Genomic DNA, 21,700 nt, shown 5'->3' with positions numbered 1-21,700 from the left:
CCCCGATAGAAACACACCTCTAGCAGCCCCCAGCTCCAAACATTTCCTCCTAGCACTTGCAGCAAAAATCTATTTCTTTCTAGGCCACCCACAGCATCTTATTAAAGTCATCCATCACAGAAATTTGTATTTTTAGTCTCCGTTTTTACACTAGTTGCCCCCAAGACTCAGAAAGTGCAGATAGGTTTCTACAATAACAGAACTTCTGCCTGAGGCACTGTTTGCGTTGTAACAGCATTTATAGACTTGTTTTTGCCAACAACAAAGTAGATGAAACCATTCTGTTCTCCAAAGGAAATGTCCAACTTTACTATTGTATTTTGGAAAGGCTATTAGTTCCTTGGGGGGATTTTTCAATATTTTTTCCTAGTACATTACATGCATTTGCTACTGTATTACCCTCAAAGTATCCTCTTACACATTACAAGCAGGGACATTACATTGTACTGCAAAAAGCCAATGATGTCTGACCTTAAAGGGATGCGAGCTATACAACTATAGCAGTGAGAACACAGGTTTTTCACATTCTTTTTTATCTACAAGAAAATAAAATTCAACATTTTCATACATAGCATTGTGTAAAAAATGTGAACATAGTTATTAAGATGTAGTTACACATACAGAAGAAACCCCAAAAATAGGAGCAACCAGATGTGAGTCTAGGCAGGTAAAAAAAAAATAGAATATCAGTCTCTGTAACCATTGAGACTTAACCATTGAAGCGGATGTCGTTGTGGACACCAGAGAGGTCGCCCTCCATTGGACCCTCCAAGGGTAAAAATTTTATTTTCTAAGTTTGATCGTACTCATTCTGTATATGCTTTCATTCTTTGACTCTGGAAAACTAATTTCTGGTTACAATTTACTAATACATTTGTTGGCTTAGCAATTGACAGGACAAAATGAATTTATTAAAAATAATGATTCCTGCAAGAAATTCTGATTTTATGTGTTTTCTATTTTACAGGATCTCAAATGAACACTCTCCAAAGCTTCAAATCCGAAGCCACAGTTACTTAAGGGCAGTGAGTGAAGTTTCCATTAATAGAAGTATGGACAGCCTTGACCCATCAACCCTACTTACATCTCCTAAATTTCGATCTCGAAATGAGAGCTACATGAGAGCCATGAGCACAATCAGTCAGATGAGTCAGGTGAGTGGATCCCAACAAGATCACAAGACATGTTGAGATGCAAACTTCAGTATTTATTTGCAGCTTATAAGAAACGCATCGTATCTTTCCTACTTTACTGTAATAAGTTCCAAATGGATTAAAAGAATTCATCTGCTTCATGCCATCATAAAATATATAGGTTTCTCAATCAGTGACTATAGGTTGGCTGCAAACAATACCGTATATACTCGAGTATAAGCCGACCCGAGTATAAGCCGAGACCCCTAATTTCAACACAAAAAACTGGGAAAACCTATTGACTCGAGTATAAGCCGAGGGTGGGAAATGCATTGGTTACAGCCTCCTAGTATATAGTCTGCCAGCCCCTGTAGCATACAGCCTGCCCAACCCCTGTAGCATACAGCCTGCCCAGCCCCTGTAGTAGGAAAAAAAATAACACTGTACTCATCTTTCCGACGTCCCCCATAGGTCCTCTTCTGTCTCAGACTGCCTCAGACAGCAGAGGACCTATGGGTGACGTCAGAAAGGTGAGTTTTGTCTTTATGTTTTTAGTTGACTCGAGTATAAGCCGAGTTAGGGTTTTTGAGCGCAAATGTTGTGCTGAAAAACTAGGCTTATACTCGAGTATATAAGGTAAACATTAAAAGAGATTATGTGAGTTATTTTACAAATAGACCCTTAAATGGTGACTAGATATTGCTAGTAATCACACCTTGATGCCCAGGCACACATGTTTAGCCCATCCTAGAAATATTCTTTTATTTAACCTGTACCTGCCCTCTCAGCTCTTGCCATGCAGACCAGTGAATAATAAGAAATCGAGCTCAAGATGAGTATAGTACAGCCCTCCACTTATGCCTCAAGTTTCATCTCCTTTTCTGTTTCACTCAATAATAGTGAAAGCTTCTCCTTTCTCTGCAGATTGGGGAGACAAATGACCACAGCCATAGGCAAGGATCATGCCCCAGCCGTACTAACTTCCCTTAACTCACACTGCATAATATAATAGTGCTGACATGCCTCTTGCTCCACTCCAGGCCTATTCAACCTGTGAACCCTGAAGCCATGTGATGGAATTGAACAAGGAGCTGACTTATTCCTCTTACCATCCTCCTAACTTCCGAGCTTCCCTTCTAACATAGAAGTTACTTCTCCATTCATTGTCATGAGTCTGGAAAGGGATGTGACATCTCAGGAAATAGCATAATTATTGGCAAGTTACATGGCCAATGAGGAATTTGAAGTGGGGAAAGGGCAGAAGAAAATGTCTACTATTGTGTATACAATTTTTATGATACCAGTTCAGTTTCTCCATTGGTGCAACATGCACCAAAACTATTAAAAGGTTCCTGCTTCCTTTTTGCCAAATTTTTGTCAAATTGTACTGTCTGTGGCTTTAAAAACCATTGAAGGTGAACATACTTAATATAGTATAACAATAGTACATATTGAATCAGTGACGTTGCTATTCGAAGTTTAGCTCATTAGCAAAATTTGGTCGGCCTCCCCTTCATTTGGAAATACTAGTCTTGGCCCCTTGGCACCTTGGGCCCCACAGCAACAGCTCTACTGCTATAGAGAAAGTTACATTCTTCGCATATACTATGCTTTAATAAATATTTGCTCTAAAAATATGTACTTATATTAACTTTTTTCATTTCCAGGTTAGTGAAATGGAAGTCAATGGGCAGTTTGAATCAGTATGTGAGTCTGTTTTTAGTGAAATAGAATCTCAGGCAGTGGAGGCACTAGATCTTCCTATGCCTGGATGTTTTCGAATGAGAAGCCACAGCTATGTTAGAGCAATCGAGAAGGGATGTTCTCAAGATGATGACAGTGTGCTGCTTAGACCATCATCGCCTCCACGCACAACAACTACAGTAAGGACAATCCAGAGCAGCACCGGTAAGTTCAATTCTTTTCTTTTATCATAATAAGAATGTATTAATACTCAGTTATGTCACAGACAGAGAAACACGTTATGTTTCACAATTTTTGCCATTCAATATTCTTTCTGAAGAAAACTTACAAATCAATCAAAATGATTAAATGAGTTTATCTCAGGATAAGCTTTATGTGTACAATCGGATTTTTTCTACTCATATGATAAAATATTATGTGGCAGGATACAGTGTCCAATTTTAGGTGTCAAACTGTATTATGAGAAAATCCAAATGCCAAAAGTTCTCCAACTACAGCTCCCATCCCACTTTCTACTCCAAAAATATATATTACATCCATAGTTTTCAAACACATTCAGATGAACTATGAACAGTTTCTTCGCTCGTACCAGTGCATACAATTGCTATAATGGGCGTGTAATAAAATGAAGACCACCTTTAAGGAATTAACTTTTGTATGGATTGCTATCAAAATTGAATAATGTAATTTACTTATTCAAGATACTTGGGGTCTACCTTCAACTGTATTTACCATTTAAATGTTGGGCTGATGTTGGTTAACTTCCTAATCAGTTGAGGTTCTCTTACTGGTACTCACACCAATCTCTGGTACTCACACCAATCTCTTGTATTCCTGAATGAATGGATTGGATCATTGTGCATTCGCAACAGTTCATAAGAGGGTCCAATCTTCTGATGATTGGTGGTGGACCCAGTGGTCAGACCACCATCAGTAAATAATCTATCTTAAAATTGCCAAATATCACTTTATTTTTTTATCTTTGAATATGAAGATCTTTCTATAGAATGTGAAAAGCTGCATCCTCAACTACTGTTCATTGTTGAATCTAATCATGGTGTTGTCTTTAGAGATGTCATTTACTATTGTAATCCTATCAGTAGTGTTGAATGGACCCGAACCACAAAGTTCAGGTCCATGCCACACCTTGCGGCTTTGGGTGCCCAAACTCAAACCCAAAATTGAAAATGTTTGGGTTTGGCTCAATCCCTCTGCCAATAACACCAACACCAAATGTGCCTCCAGTGGCATTTGAATCAATGCACACCTTGACGCACATGCCATGCGCGCCACCATTTTGGGAAGGATCGTTGGTCCCCGATGACATCACGGTGACCGTCAATGCTCCCAAAAATGGCAGCACTCACAAAGGCTGGGATTTAAATGTCACTGCTTGGAGATATATTTATCTTTAAATATCTTTATCTTTAAATATCTTTAAATATTTACTTATTTGGAGATGAGTATATATTTCGTTATATAAGCAAAAAAAAATTTTAAACAGTTTTAAATTTTAGAAAAGTGAAAAGAATTTATGAAAATTCAAATCACACCACTCTCCCTAGAATTCATGTATAAATAAACAAAATCATAAACATGTTTGGTATCCTTATATCTCATCTATATAAAATAATAATCTTATCCAATAACCGCTAGTACAGGAAAATAACATAAAATTTGAGAAACGCTACTTTTTTACCATTTTGTTGACTTGAGTCAAAAGGTTTTACAATTCCCAAAATGGAATTGTAAAAATGGAATAGAATTGGTCCTGCAAATTATGACACACAGCTCCAAGGACCACAGTACTAAAAGAGGTGTTTGAACATGGCTATTGAGAGAAATATTTTTTTAAGGTATTATCACTAAAAACATATCGAATTTTGAATCTCCTTGATTGTTCTGACACAAAGAAAATGCAACAACTGTGTTTCTTCGTCAATACTACTGCAATGGCTTATTTTCTATATGTGGCACCATTTTATATTTGATGCAGTGAAATTGACAAAGAAACACAGTTGTTCCATTTTCTTACAGGCTTTGTTTTTATGACTTTCATTGTTTACAGTGTAAACAGAAAAATTTAAAGTTCTGCAAAAACAGAAAAGGACATGGTCCTTTAGGGATTGAAAACCTGTTTAAGAAATATAACACATCAACACCATTTGTTTTAGAGAAGAACAGGTCATAATACTAATGACCTGAACGGTTCCTTCTTATTGATCCAGGTCTATAGTAGAGTTAAAATTTCAGCACAGATCGGAAATCAATAAGTTAGCTGAAGGTGAAGAGGCACAGGCAGGAGTAAATGAAAGATGTGTAACCTGTCAGTGCAATTTCTCAAATGATGAGTTGAATCACTTTATTTATGAAGTCTTTTACAGCGCTTGTTTTCCCTTTCACTAGCAGATACGATTATGAATTATCCATAATTAATGAGGGATCGAATCAGAATATTTTCTCATTTGCATTCCCTTAATCATAGAGTGGTGACAGCTAAGAAAGGCCTTGCCAAAAACATTAACATGGAATTTAAAACAGATGTTGTTTTGGTACTCTGTGATACTGAGAGGCTACGTGAATGATGCTTGTATTCCGGAGAATAACTTGTTATTTTATGTCAGTATCAGGGTGACATGTTGATAATAATTATTCTCTTCACAGCCTGAGCCTGCTATATATGCAAGGTTTGTGACAAAGGCCATTTGACAGGATTTGCACTTTTAACATTGCCGAAAGAAATGCAAATATAACCAATGTAAAAGACAAATTATCGGATAAGACAAAAAAATCTGACGTTCTAAAACTGTTTGTTTATGTTAATAAAGTGATAGATCATTTAGGAATGGAAAAGGACACTTGGGTTACATCTGAATTCAGCCGACTTGGTAAAGCTTTACTTACGTAATTACGCTTGGGGGAAATCCAAGGTTTCGACTACTGTGGTTACATTGTATAGAATAGCAGATATTTAAAAGATTCAATTCTTTAGTAGAAATCTTTACAAGTGTAAGATAAGATTCAATTTATGCACACATACTCCTACAATACTCTACATAACTTGTTTCATTGTTTTAACCCTTTAGTCACAGGAATTAATGTACTGCCATGAAGAAATTCCTTACTTTTACAGTTATGTAGCTACCGATGTTGAGTAACAAACTTATCTAAACCTTTTTAGCAGTTCCCTCTTCAGGCTGTATCACTTAGGGTACTTGCACACAAACATTTTTGTTCCTGTGCTATCCACTATTCAAGGGTTTGGGAGAAGCTAGTGACATTTTTACCAGCATTCTGAATCCACAAAAAAATCGAATTACATATAGATGACATGTACCATTTTGGAGACATTCATGTCAGAAACGGCCACTTCTCCCTCACATCACCCAAGGGACCGTGGATATCCCCTGACTGGGGGAACTCATTATGCTGTCCATTATATGACTGTAGTGGAGCACCGTGCCATTAGTACGATGTTCCCCTAAAGCACCAAAGCAGCAGGAGGCGATGACGTCTCCACATCGCCTCTCCTGCTTCAAGAAGCTCACTATAGCAACCTGGAGTAGGAGAAGCTATGTGATGATGTTATTACACTTCATCCTATAGACAGGGATGAAGAGCCAGGTAAGTATAAGTGTCATGTTCAATTATACAGAGTGTGTATGAAGGTATTGGGGTATTATTGATTGGTGAGCTATTCTTCATTGTGGAAGGGGGCTTTTCTTCACTGTGGGGGGCGGGGGTTTAACTGAGTGTGGGAGGGGGGTATAACTGGGCATGGGGAGATGGCTATTATAGAGTGTAGGAGGCTATTTGTGACTATTTGGAGGCTATTAGTGAGTGTGTGGCTCTAATTAATTGTAGGGGGTATTATTTAGTGCTGGGGGGACTCTTATGAGTGTGTAAGGACTCTGAATTTGTGTGCAAGGTCCATTACTCTGTGTGGAAGGACTAATACTGAGTGTGTGTGGGGACATTATTTGGTATGGTGGAATTTTTGGGTGGGGGCTTGTTGAGATCACATAGGTTTCACTGAAAACGTAGATGTTATCGGCCCGATGCACAATTCTATTTGTATGCAGAGTGTTTACCAGCTTTGTCAAATTTGTGGCATAGTCAGGGAGCTGCATTTAAAAAAGTGAGGGGGTGGTAGTAAAAGTGGGTTTTTATCCTATACCTATACTACTTTACCCACATCAGCACTAAGATTGTTAGTACAAAATGTGACAAAAACATTTTCTGTTTTCCTCTACCCCCAGTAGAAAATGTTCATCTCTTTGTGAATCTACTTTGTGATGCGTGGGAGTGTTAGAATTCTTTGAAGGTGTTGTACTGCAAGTGTGTTTTCTTCTTAAAGGATCCATTGGTAAGAGTGGATATCGTGATTTAGTGAGGGAAAAGTGATGTATGTTTTGTACTTCAGAATGATAATATAAATTGACTCAAAGGGAGTCTACAATCTCCTAATGTACCCTCAAGTAAAACTAGTATTGTGTATGATGCTTTAAAAGCCTTCCAGATATATCTTTCCTGTTTTCCTAAGATCTGTTATTTTACAGCAAATAAAATTTTTATCTTCATGCAAATTAGCTTCTCGGTGCATCATGGGAAGATCCAAGTCTGATGGTGTACCTGTAATTTTCTTTCCATGCTGCCCGGCACCACCCAGCACTGCCACTTTACACAATTGACATCCCTCAAAGAAAGAAGAAAAAAATAAAACAAGAATTTTCTCTAAAATGACAGATGGTTTGGGAAAAAGAATAAATCTGAAAATCTTATAAACATTGGTATTGCATTGCAGTGTCTTAAACTTGAATCAGTGATCATAGCATATCTGATTTATGTCCAAATTTGTATAAAGTAAAATAAGTTTTAAAAAGTGAAAAAAGTGAAAAACATTTAAAAAATAAAATAAAGTTAAACTCCCACAAATGACACATTCCCATAAAAAACCTTATAAAATATAAAAACACAATTATTATTGGACCCACAAGTTGATCAATACCCATAACACAATGCCCTAAAAGTGATCTGAAATGTGACACCCCCCAAAATAAGACTGTTCTTGCAAAGAATAAGCCCCTAACTAGATTTGTCAGCCAATAAAAAAAAACTTATGACTCTAATAATATTGTGATGCTAAAATTAGCAAGATTTTCTCCAAATTACTTTTTATTCTGTAAAATGGGGAATAAATTTAAAAAAATTATATAAATAACGTATTGGCGTAATTTTGGCTACCCATAGAATAAAAAAACATATATTAGCTTTATGGTGGGGTAAACAGCTCAAAAAAGCTAAAAAAAAAGAAAGAGTTAATAATGTCTCATCAGTTAGCTATAGATGCCACAAAATGATGTGCCTGAAAAGCATCTCATCCAGAAAAAAATAAACACCCCCCTATGTCCACACATAAAAAGCCTTAACAATGTGACAATGTAAATCTGCTCTGAACGGCGCTCCTTCCATGTTGTGTTCCTCTACAGCAGTTTACCAACATAAATGAGAGGCAGGTAAACTCAGGAGAAATTGGGTATCAAACTTTGTTGAACTTTTTGTCATTTAATCCATTGTAAAAGTTTAAGTTTTGGGCCAAATTGAATGTATTGTCTAAAAAAATTACTATTTCTAAATTGATTCTCCATTTTGTTTTAGCCTCTATAAAAAAAACCAAAAGAGTCACCAAACAGTGCTTTTTCATACATTGAGCAGTATAGTTTCCATAATGGGGAAATTTATAGGGATTTACCTTTATTTAGGCCTCTCAGTGACTTGTAAGTTGAGCAGGTACCTCTAAATATAGGTTTCTGCTATTTTAAAAAAAGGAAGAATCGCACCCAAATACTAAGCCTCATAAAATTCTAGAAAAATTAATTCATGCCTAAGAAACTAAGCCAACATAAAGCAGACATTTGGGAGATGTAAATTACAAATTCATTTGGGGGGTATCACTATCTGACTGAAAAGTAGAGAATTTAGAACTTTAAAGATGGAGAATCTTTCGCAATTTTTAAAAAGTTTTGCTTTTCTCCTTACTAAACATGAAAGATAACATCTAGAGATGAGCGAGCACTAAAATGCTCGGGTGCTCGTTACTCGAGCCGAACATTTCCAGATGTTCGAGTGCTCGTTTCGAGTAACGAGCCCCATTGAAATCAATGGGAGACCCGAGCATTTTTCAGTAAAATTATAAACTTAACGAGCACAGTGAAAATACACAGTGCAGAACAGATTGCAGATGTTCGGGAACATCTGCAATCTGTTCCGGAGACACGCGTGCAGAACGGTGTTCTCCGCAATAGTATTTGAAGAACAATATGTGTGAAGAACAACTTGCAGATGTTTGGAAACATCTGCAAGTTGTTCTTCACACATATTGTTCTTCAAATACTATTGCGGAGAACACCGTTCTGCACGCGTGTCTCCGGGACATCTGCGATCTGCTCCGGAGACACGCGTGCAGAACGGTGTTCTCCGCAATAGTATTTGAAGAACAATATGTGTAGAGAACAACTTGCAGATGTTGCCAAACATCTGTAATGTGTTCTTCACACATATTGTTCTTCAAATACTATTGCGGAGAACACCGTTCTGCACGCGTGTCTCCGGAACAGATTGCAGATGTTCCCGAACATCTGCAATCTGTTCTGCACTGTGTTCTTTCACTGTTTTCTTCAATTAAACAATTAAATTAAATGTTTTAATTGTATCTTTTTTACAACGAGCCGGTCCGAGTATGCTAATACTCGACCGAGCATCAAGCTCGGACGAGTATACTCGCTCATCACTAATAACATCCAAATTTGTAAACAAATTTGAAGCAAATTGTATCACAGGAAAACATTCTCAAAATCCCCGGGATATGGTCAAGCATTCGAGAGTTATGAGCTCTTAGTGACACCGGGTAGATTTGAAAAATGGGTCTGTGTCCTTGAGTATTGAAGGGGTGAAGATGAAATTAGACCTCTGTTGATCATGTAAATGCACACTGACAGGATTATTCATGTTATTCAAGTAATATGGGCTGTACTCTTACAAAGTGTAGGGCAGGTCGATGTTAAATAGTCACAACTTCCCACACTGGAATACCACCACCATCGCCTGGTGACAACAGTGCCTGACACATAGCACTCACATTGATGTCTTCAATACCATGATTGGGGCCATCACTTTTGATCAGTGTGATTTTCATCAGTGAACAGCAGTGTTTCCTGGCCAATGACACCTATGCTTTTTGGTTCGGTGAGGAGATCTAGAACTTCGGGCAATAGCCCTGTGTAAGTACAGTTTTAATACTGTAACCAGGCCCAGCAGATTCCTATTTGGCAAAATTAAACAGCCCATGAAATTCCCTTCAATGATCATAATGATCTCCTCACACTGCCATCATATCTAACAGGCTCAGTTCACACTATGGTTGGGATTTGCTTTTCTTATATCCGCCTAGAAAAGTAAAAACTGAAATAGACAGGATCAGTTTTAAATCCCATTGAGATCAATGTAAATTTTTATGTCATCAGTAGTAATCCGATATTCTTCCGTTTTTTTCATGGAAGAAATGATGGAGCTTGCTGGGGGACCAATAGTAAGTGTCAGTTTTTACATTTCTTTTTAGATGAAGAAATAGACACGTTTAGGGGCTCATTTACTATGGGTCCGTCGAACGCATTTTCGTTGGGTTTCCCGACGATTTCCGTTTGGCGCCGAGTTGCCCTGGGATATTAGCGCACGCAATCGGAATCAGGCGGGCAGTCGGACAACCCGACGGATTCGGACAACGCGCAAGATTTAACAGATGCATAGATAGATTCATAGATAGATTAGAGGGATGGATAGATAGATATAGAAGCTATAGATCGTTGTATTGAAAGTGAAAGTAAAAAGTGTAATTAACTCTTACTCTATTATCTAGCACCCAATCCAAATAAGGCACACTGACAGAGCTGTAAAACAGAGAATCTTTTTGCATGTCTTTTATTTCTCCCTTCGCAGAGACAATATACTCGTGTATAAGCCAAGTTTTTCAGCACAAAAAATGTGCTGAAAAACGTCCCCTCGGCTTATACTATGTGCCTGCCGCCCGGGGAGAACAATGGCGGCGCCCAGAACGATGTTAAAGAAGACAGAAGACGGGTGCTGAAGCAAGAAGATGAGCCGGGAAGCCAGAAGAGGAGCCGCAATGACATCGGGGGAGCAGCGCTGCGCATCGGGGCCACCGGAGGGTGAGTATATAAGTCTTTTTTAATTCTGGGCTGACTGTATACTACTGGGGGCACGCTGTATACTACTGGGAGCAGGCTGTATATTACTGGGGGCAAGCTGTATACTACTGGGGGCAAGCTGGGGTGGCTGTATACTACTGGGGGCACACTGTATACTACTGGGGGCATGCTGTATACTACTGGGGGCACGCTGTATACTACTGGGGGCACGCTGCATACTGCTGGGGGTAGGCTGGGGTGGCTGTATACTACTGGGGGCAGGCTGGGGTGGCTGTATACTACTGGGGGCACACTGTATACTACTGGGGGCATGCTGTATACTACTGGGGGCACGCTGTATACTACTGGGGGCACGCTGCATACTGCTGGGGGTAGGCTGGGGTGGCTGTATACTACTGGGGGCAGGCTGTATACTACTGGGGGCAGGCTGGGCTGGCTGTATACTACTGGGAGCAAGCTGGGCAGGCTGTATACTGCAGTGGGCTGGCTGTATATTATAGGGGGCTGGCTGGCTATATACTGGGGGGTCTGTGACCAATGCATTTCCCACCCTCGGCTTATACTCAAGTCAATAGGTTTTCCCAGTCTTTGGTGGTAAAATTAGGGGTCTCAGCTTATACTCAGGTCGGCTTATACTCGAGTATTTACGGTAGTTAAAAAAGCTAACAATAAGGTAAAAAAGAAACGCAGCGCACCCTCCTTGGTTTATTAAGTCTATAATATTGTTTTAAAACGAAAACCTCAATCCTTCTGTAGGGACATTCCTAAGCCTATCTTTCCCACCTGCTTTTCCATTGGCAAGTTTCAATATTATATCTGAACCCTAAGGAGCTTTGAGACTATCAGACTCAGGCCTTGGGTATATGGCTTGCTACGTAGTTGTTTGAAGTTACAATTTACTATGACACCAGCCATTTGTTTAATTAATATTTCTCATAATGAACAAGGCGAGCTGTGAAGTTTGTTATCAAATGAACAAGAACAATATTGTACATATATTTTGCCGTCAACTCAGGAGACCCTTTGCTGCCTTAATAAAAGGAAAGAAAAGCCCTGATCATTTCCTTTGAACATTTCTGATCACAGATGTTTTACTAAATGCAGTCACTGCATAATTATTCTTCTTTTAGGAATCAGAATGTTTTTTTCATAATGAGGCAACTACCGGCTCTAAAATTAGATTAGACGTTCTCCTCCAAAAACAACTAGTTTCTATATTCTTTCAGCAGAATAATAAGGAGAAGGGTCAAGGCATCCAATGAATGAGTGTAACAGATAGAGGTGCTGATCTAATGGAATAAAAAAACACAGGGGACAGTCTGAACGACTGGGGTAGTGGAAGCGATAAATAGGGCAAGGGAAAACACTGGACACACTCATTTTGGTGCCTTAAAAGTTGGGGCCATATTTGGGTCCCTGATTCTAGAAAGGAATCCACTTTTGAAAATCTGGAATTGCCATTTTACGAAGTATACACTGCTCAAACTAGTCAACATTCAATATTGTGCTACAAAAATTTGAACAAAACAAAATGTTTTATTTTGTGGCTGTAGAATTTTCATCAGGATGAGATGTTCTTGGACATTCATGCTGGATTTTCCAACAGTAATCAGCCATCATATGTGAATCCAATTGTCCATGGGGCCGATCTTCTATTATACTGATTTCTTTAAAGGAAACCTACCACTTAGAATGGCAGGGGTAAGCTGTAAGTACCGAGCACCAGCTCAGGGTGAGCTGGTGCCGGTACTTACTTTCGTTAGTGTTATAAACCGCGGTATCCCGGTTTTAACACTTTTTAAACTTTAGAGCAGAAGGGGCTTTGGCGCTGCGCGCGACCGTGCGCGCACAACATCTCCGCTATTTCCTATGGAGGCGTGTGCACGATCGTGCGCACGCAGCGCCGAAGCGTCTTCTGCTCTAAAGTTTAAAAAGTGTTAAAACCGCGATACCGCGGTTTATAACACTAACGAAAGTAAGTACCGGCACCAGCTCACCCTGAGCTGGTGCTCGGTACTTACAGCTTTCCCCTACCATTCTAAATGGTAGGTTTCCTTTAAGGAAATGCTGAACATCTCAAAAACTACAGCTTCTAGAGAAAATGGAAAGTATTTTTGGAATCTGCAGCTCAAAAATACACAGAATCAGGTCAAAAACTCCAGGCACTACTAGAAAAAAAATATGTGATTTGTTCCCCAGTGTTATTAATATGAATGCTGTTGACAATGGAAAGACATGGATTTATCAAAATGAGGTACATTAACTGCATACATTTGCATGGAAGTATTATGCCCACTTAAAGCCCATAAGTATGTACTATACACAGGCAATATTTCATTTATTTAAAGGACATCTACCACCAAGATGAAGGATTGTAAACCAAGCACTCTTACATACAGGTATGTGCCCCCTCTGTCAGGATTCACTCTTCTTTTAGCTTTGTAGAATCTTTAAAAAATATGCAAATTAACCTTAGGAGATATGGCTCTGAGCATGGAGGATATGAGCATGGGGATATAAGCATGGAGCCTCTCAGGCTCATTTGCATAATTTTTAAACCTTTTATTTCTTAAAAACAAGGGCATAAGAAACAACAAGAAGAGCAGAATCTACCAGAGGGGGCACATACCAGTATGTAAGTGTGCATGGTTTACAACTCTTCCCCTGGTGGTAGATGTCCATTACTAAAGGTAATTTGGGATGGTAAGGGCAGTAATGTGGAATTAGGGAGCAGATCCACACTTGTAGTTATTGCACAGGTAGATTCTGCAAAACCAGGACAGAAAATTCTAACACCACTGCAGAAATATTTCAGTAGTGTTTACAAGAGTAATAGAGCAAATTGTAATTATACAAGTATCAGATCCAAATATTCTAAGCATCCAGCTGTGAGTGCATATGAGGCGACTTCTCATTGTATTGGTGGCTTTAATTATGAGACAAAATGCTTTCCCTGCCTAAGCCCTCTCCAATCCTCTTCATTATTTCCCACATTTATGGAGCTATTCAAAGCCGGTATTTCCAACATGATTTGATTGTGGTGATATGTTCTGCTGCAGTAACCTTTCCTACAGATGGTGTTTTGTAGATCCTAAATATGATTGCAGGTCTTGAAATAAGCATAACAAATAGCACAGCTGTATAAAATGGGAAGTGAACAGAGAAATACGAAGAATTTTGTGAATTGAAATGACAGGAGGGGATGGATTGATCATTACTGTGATCTGATTTATGCAAAGGAAATTATTTTTTTTCTTATGAGTAAGAATGTTCCCACCAGAGGCCATATACAAAGTAGCTCAGGTCACTCTACTTCTCCCATTATTGTTATTCATAGTGATTATTTGAATGGGTATTATATTACCATATTTAAGACATTTTTATGATTTATTATAAATGTATCAGTCAGGCAATACATATACATGATCACAGATGCTGACAAGTTAAAGCGAACCTGTCACCAGGAATGCAGTTTTTATCTGGTGACATGTTCAAATTACCTATTCTATGCTGATTTTAAAAATGAATTTGTCAGCATTCTGAATCATTTCAGTAGTGTATATGAGTATCATTCACCTAACTTGACTCCCTGTCAGTATCAGGTGGTGAATCTCTGGGGAGGAGGGGATGCCGTCTCCTCTGGTTCACACTCACATAGATCTATCACTCCTCCCCACTTTCTGTCTTGTGTATTGAGCATGCAGGGGAGGGGGATGGTGTGGAGGAGAGGAAACACAAGCATACACAGGCATCAGTTGACCTTCCCCCAGGACTCAACACATGCTACTGGAAGGGAGCAAGGAAATGTAAATTAAACTTCCATTAAGTATTGAAATGATTCTGAATGTTAACAACAGCATTTTTAAAATCGGCATGGTATACGATTGGAACCTGACACCAGCTAAAAATTACCGTCCTGGTAATAGGTTCACTTCTATGCCAACAAGTCTGTCAAAGGTACAGGCGGTCCCCTACTTAAGGACACCCAACTTGTACTTGAAAATAGAAAAAAATCAAACTCCTACTGTAAAAATAGGCTTTCAAATTGAAGTTTAAAGGAAATCTACTATCAAAATCAAGCATGGATAAACCAGGGACACTTGATAGATCCAGACATCGTAACTGTGGTAATCTTCTAAAATTTGTTATCCATGGGTTCCTTCCTTATAAAATCAATATTTAAAATTAGTCAAATGAGACTGAAAGGCTAATGAATAGGAATAAAAAACTAACACATTTACTTTGTGAAAATATTGAACAAAAATATCTAAAAAAATGTTTTAAAAAAACCCCACTATACCTATACCATTTATACCTTGCAATGGAAAATTTAAAAACTTAATACCGTAAATATAAGAAATATCCCCACCCAGAAATATCTCAATGTGAAAGAAAAATTAAAAGTCATTGGCCCAAATGTATTAATATCCGAGCACCAGCTTTTTGTCTGACTTTGCACATTCTTTTTAGTGCAAACTGCTTGCACATGTATTTATAAAGTGTATCTGACACAAAACTAAATTCTGCACTAAAAGGGGAGTTCCATTGCACAGTCGGACCATGCAAGACATTTATCATGCAGTATCAGACAGAATTGTGTTGCGTGCTCAATGTTAAAGGTCTGCCAAAAAAGTTAGGCTCTCTATTGAAGCAGTATAGAAAGCACCAGATACATGAAGAATGTGTGCCACAATTCATGAATCTGATGCAGTTTGCAGTTTGTCTACCCCCAAAATGTTACTAGTAGAAAGTTTGATTTTCCCATTTGTTGGCGTATTTGATGCAAAAAGTGAAAAAACATTATGGCGTTATGTTAACATGAACAGGGGCACATCTGGCATGAGGTGAGTTGAGAATCTCCTCTCGGGCGGTGTGCGCCTGCTGGATAGGCAGCTAGGACATGTCACTGTAAAATGTCCTGGTTGCCTGTAACTGCAGGAGTAGAGGTTTCATCACCTGCCTCCCTCCCCCCATGCCCCTCCTAGCAGGCTCCATTGTGTCACAGAAGGGAGACACTTCTGGAGAGCTGGGGACGAGAACCGCTGTGGCACTGGTCTATTCCCGTGCTGCTTGTAATCAGAGAAGGAGACGAAACACGCTGGCACCTGAAGAGGAGAAGAAGAGTCAGCAAAAAACATGAGATAAGAGTGTAGTGTGCCCTCCTCTCCCCCAAGTATATGCTGAGGCTCTCCTTCAGTTTTTTTTTTACACGAAAACTTTTTCATAAAAAAAGTGCTGGATCATTTGAATCTTTTTCGCTCTCCTTCAGTGTCTTCATTAACCCCTCACCGTTTTAATTTTTTAATTCTAATTTAATTCTTGTTTCTTCATTCCAGTTATTGGTTCTGGATAGGTTCTGCACTAGTAGATAGATGACTATACAATCATCAGAGCCTCTATATACGAAGAATACTCACCTTGCGTTCCATTGGTTGAAATACATCACGAGACCGTGAAAGTCACATGCAAAGAAAATTATTCATAATGACTTCCCCAACTGTATAAGTAGATGTTGTAGTGGCTGGGTATGATCATAGTCTAGTGTATAGTAATAGATACTGGGTGGTTTTTCCCATGACCTGGTGAAATCTGTAGGTATTTGCATATATGTCATATTTAATTTGTTTTAACAAATGAGACTATATACATATATAAATGTATAGGTTATTTGAATCTTTATCTTTAGGACTTTGTTTGAAAATACTGAGGATTGATTATTTCCAGTGAATTGTAGGTTTTCTTGTGGTCATGTGTTTAATGTATTTGTGTGATCATAGGGAGGAGTCTTTTCCACCACTAGACCAGGGAGAAAACTTAAAGGGAACCTGCAGAAATTGACCTAAAAAAATAACTTCCAGTATATTGCCGAGCAGCTGAACGCCTTCCAGAAGGTGTTTCTTTCATGATCCAGTGTGGTGGAACTATAGTAAAAATTAACTTTGAATTGAATGTAAGTTGGTTGTATAAAGTCAAGGAGGCAGAGATATTAACACTGAAGTAAAGCTCTCTCTTCCTCAGAAAGCCCCCATTACTGTAATGCATGTTCTCGATCACAGGAGGAGGCATACAGAGCTTGACTTCAGTGTTAAACTCTCTTTATGCAACCAATATAAATCTCACTTCAAAGTTTCTGGATGATGCCATCACACTGGACAAAAAAAAAAAAGAAGCTAGAAGGTGTAACACTGTTTGACAATATACCAGTAGTAGTTTATTAGACCAATTGCTGATGACAGGTTCCCTTTAAGTTGGTCATCTTGCCATGTTGATTTTACCCTGTATGCTTTTAGAACGCAACAAAGAGAATTTGTATTTTCACCAACTCCTTGCATAAAAAGTCACAAAAAACATCAAAAGTTGCAGCACATAGATTGCTAAGCTTCTGTGGACATAAACTAATTTTACCTTAACTAGTCACAGGGACAGGGACAGCTCGTCATGCAGTCATTGTGATTAATCATATACAGTGGGTACAAAAAGTATTCAGACCCCTTTTTATGTTTCATTTCAGCCAATTAGTAAGGTCCAACAAGTAATTTTTTAGTAGTCAGACCCTTTGTTGTGACACTTAAATTTAACTCACAGGCTGTCAATTTCCTTCTGATTCTCCTTTATATGGTTCTATTCAATTCTCAATTAAATTGTGTTTAATTAAACTGATTGGGCTTGATTAGGAAAGGCAGACTCCTGTCTAAATAAAATCTTGGACTCCAGTCACACTGCATACGTTGCAAGGAAATTTTATTGACACAAACAACATGTGACGTTTCGGTCAACAATAGACCTTTGTCAAACTCAGTTTGTTTAAGTCATAACACATGAGGGAGGTTGCATATAGCAATGGGAGCGCTGCCATAGAGGGATGGTGGTCTGTGCCGCTTGGAGAAGTGTGGCACAGACCGCCATCCCTCTATGGCAGCGCTCCCATTGCTATATGCAACCTCCCTCATATGTTATGACTTAAACAAACTGAGTTTGACAAAGGTCTATTGTTGACCGAAACGTCACATGTTGTTTGTGTCAATAAAATTTCCTTGCAACGTATGCAGTGTGACTGGAGTCCAAGATTTTGTACACTATATGGGATTGGGACCCTCTCCGGAGCACCTGCACTAAAGATCAATTACAGTGTGCAGCCAAAATCCAATTTTAACTTTATCCTGTCTAAATAAGACCTCACGGATCACAATGCATGTCAGAGCACATGAGAATCTTGAGCACTCAAGGTTCCTAATAGCACAGTGGCCCCCATAACCCTTAAATGAAAGAAGTTTGGAACGACCTGGCCGTTCAATCAAACTAAGCAATCATGGGAGAAGAGACATGGTGAGAGAAATAAAGAAGAACCTCAAGATCACTTTGGCTGAGCTCCAGAGATGCAGTAGGGAGATCAGATAAAGTTCCATAAAGTCAACTATTACTGCAGCCCTCCAGCAGTCAGGGCTTTATGGCAGAGTGTGCCGATTGTAGTAAGCGGCTCCTAGCCCTACACCAGTATTAGCATTATTAAACTGCTAGTTTTATCAGAACCTTGCCATACCCTCAGCATGCCAGGCCAAGCTTACAGCGGTCCGGTGTATTCATGAGGGGGGTGGTACAAGGGAGCGGTGACTGCTGCATGAAACCTGGCAGTCACCACCGGGTCTATGGCATGGGAGGGGCAGTCCGGGGAAGAAGCAGAAGAGAGGGGACCGCCCCCTATTGAATATGCCAGACCACTGAAAGCTCGGTCCTGCGTTTTGAGGGTATGGGAGTTCAGTGTTCCCTAGCTTTTTAACACTGCTAGCAGCTTAACGCTGATAATAATGGGGTAGCGCTAGGAACTGCTCACTTTAGTAAGAAGCTCCTAGAGTGTTTTTTAATGGTGGCAGGTCCTCTTTAAGATACATTTTCAAAGTGAGGGGCAACGTTAGGGAAGGTGATTATTTGATGCAGCACATAATGGGGCCAGTCTAGGGTCTTCACAGGTTCTCTTTTACTCTGATACTGTTGAGTGCTGAGCTCAAACTATGTTGCAAAAGATTTCTTATTTACATGTACAAAGAACGTTCTTAAAATTTTATGAGGATGATCTGCATATAAAATTTATATGTTTGACTACAAAGCCTTTCTAAACCCAAAGAATAACAAGCGCTGAATAAGACATGATCCAGAAAATATTTGTTGTTTCCAGAACAATCGCTATAATATGCCTGTAAATACACTTTGTTCCATCTCCTACATGACACAGATTCCTCACTGCTACAGAAACAAGGCTGCTGTTTTCCTGCCACTTTACATTTAGTGAAGACTCCTTGGTTTTGAACCCTGTCAGTTCTATTTACTGCGATACAACTGTCTCTGCCGCCCTTGATTTGCCTTCATTGACCCCTGCCTGAATTTGATATACGACATAGCAGTCTTATTTTAGTTATTTTTCCATAATTTGCTGTTCTACAGTTACGCAGTCTATTATTTTGTAGAGTTTAATGGGAGACCATCAGCTTTTGTTTTTAATACTATTCATATCAACTCTCTTTAAGTTGGGTGAAAATTTTCTGATATGATCCATAACTAGTTACCATGTAAAGTCAATATTAAACTTATTAAAATGATCACCAGGTTGTCTGGTACAGTTACAATACAGGGTCACAAATAGCGATGAGCACACCTAAATCACAGTCTTCGGGTCTGTAATGAATATTGAGGGTTTGGCTCCCCGGACACGATCACAGACTTCTGCAAGAAAGAAACATTCACGATCATTGCTGGTACCGATCAGGCTATCCCTTACATGCCATGGGCAAAGCCACCACGTCACGGGATGAATCAAGATCCCAGGGAAATTGTGTCACGCATACACCGCTCGCATATTAACCCCTTAAGGACGCAGGGTTTTTCCGCTCATTTCTCGCTCTCCAACTTCAAAAATCCATAACTTTTTCATTTTTACGTGTACAGACCTGTGTGAGGGATTATTTTGTGCGTAACAAATTTTACTTTCCTGTAATTTTATTTATTTTAACATGCCGTGTACATTCCAAATGTGGAAAAATTGAACGTGCGTCACGCTCTTGTGGGCTGTTTTTTCGACTTTGACTGTGCACTCAAAATAACTCCTCAGCTTTATTCTTTGGTTCGGTGCGATCGCGGTGATACCAAATTTATCTAGGTTTTATTGTGTTTTAATACATTTTCAAAAATTAAACGAATGTGTACAAAAAAGAAAAAAAAAATTTGCCATCTTCTGACGCTAATAACTTTTTCATACTTTGATGCACGGAGATGTGTAATGTGTCATTTTTTGCTAAATGAGCAGGCGTTTTCATTGCCGACCTTACATTTTGAGGTCTGTGCGACATTTTGATCATTTTTTATTTCATTTTTTATGTGATGTAAAAAGGTGTAAAAGTCACATTTCGGACATTTGGGCGCCATTTCCCGTCTCGGAGGTCACCGCCGGCCATAACCGTTTATATTTTGATAGATCGGGCATTTTGGGACGCGGCGATACCTAATATGCTTGTGATTTTTACTGTTTATTAGGTTTTATATCAGTTCTAGGGAAAGGTAGGTGATTTGAATTTTTAATATTTTATTATTTTTTTTTATTTTTTAACTTTTTTTTAAATTTTTTTTTTCCACTATTTCTTAGACCATCTAGGGTACATTAACCCTAGATAGTCAGATCGCTCCTACCATATACTGCAATACTACTGTATTGCAATATATGGCATTTTTGCAGCACATTCATTACAATGAGCCACTGGCTTATTGTAACGAATCTTCAGAAGCCATTAAGCCTCGGGTCAAACGAATACCCGAGGCTACCGTGAGCCCTCTTCATACACTCCCTATACCTCTGCGCCGTAGAGCTACGGCGCAGAGCGTTAAGGGGTTAACAAGTGGACCCATTTTAGAAGCCACTGGTAGGCATTTGAAGAGCTAACACTCACGATCAGTGCAAGCACTAATCACGGGTGTTCAGGTCCCAGTACATGAACCCAGACTTTTGGTCCTGCTTCGACCAAACCTGACTGACCTGATTCCCCTGAGTTCCACTGATCACTCATCACAAAACCTGTAGCCTTCTTAGCCTCTTTCATTTTCAGTTCTGATGGGAGGAAACTGTTATTGGTTTGCTCAAATATCAGCCGCATTGAAAGTATGGCCACCTGCCATAGTTTTAGGGCTGTTTCCAGCACTACAAACCAGGCATGAATGAACCTTCAGTTTTTTAACACCCAGTAAAAAAAATAAATAATGTTTCAGTACAGAAATCACAGCAATCTGCAACAGAAAAACAGTTCAGGCATTGGTTCTCAGTCCCAACAATATTCGGTCCATCTTATCTTTTCCTCTTGTCTGTTATCTGGCAAACATCAGATACCAAGCTCCAGGTTTCTCTGAGGTCTCATTAACTGTGGAATTTGTATATAACAGCTTTTTATTTATTACATTATTTCATTTTAATTTATTACATTTTATTTTGTTCTCTTATAATGAATGGCTGAACCATTATACAAGCTCTTATACATTTTGTGTCACACGATCAACTCATAGACTGTAAGCTCTTGTGTCACCCCCTCATCCTCATAGACTGTAAGCACTTGCAAGCAAGTCCCTCACCCCTATTATTCCATATACCTGTTATTACTC

General features: G+C 39.0%; 1 protein-coding gene and 1 long non-coding RNA gene across 7 annotated transcripts in view; one reads left to right on the top strand and one right to left on the bottom strand.

Annotated features, from left to right (window-relative positions):
• DLGAP1 (DLG associated protein 1) overlaps positions 1-21,700 on the top strand; it is a 389,361-nt gene that overhangs the window by 274,273 nt on the left and 93,388 nt on the right. For all 6 annotated transcript variants that reach the window (XR_011855730.1, XM_072152144.1, XM_072152143.1 and 3 more), the window contains 2 exons: positions 968-1,154; positions 2,801-3,041. Coding sequence is in view for 5 of the 6 variants with exons in the window: in XM_072152144.1 (XP_072008245.1) it covers positions 968-1,154; positions 2,801-3,041 (428 nt within the window). In the remaining variant the exon portion in view is untranslated. The remainder of the gene's footprint in view (positions 1-967; positions 1,155-2,800; positions 3,042-21,700) is intronic.
• Positions 19,693-21,700, bottom strand: part of LOC140132852 (uncharacterized) — a 31,192-nt gene continuing 29,184 nt past the window's right edge. Inside the window, exon 3 of the long non-coding RNA XR_011855731.1 lies at positions 19,693-19,780. This is a non-coding gene — a long non-coding RNA (uncharacterized lncRNA). The remainder of the gene's footprint in view (positions 19,781-21,700) is intronic.

Source organism: Engystomops pustulosus, chromosome 5, assembly GCF_040894005.1.
Source record: "Engystomops pustulosus chromosome 5, aEngPut4.maternal, whole genome shotgun sequence".
Taxonomy (NCBI): domain Eukaryota; kingdom Metazoa; phylum Chordata; class Amphibia; order Anura; family Leptodactylidae; genus Engystomops; species Engystomops pustulosus.
The sequence above is the reverse complement of the archived record's forward strand: the minus strand, read 5'-3'. Positions and strand labels throughout refer to the sequence as shown.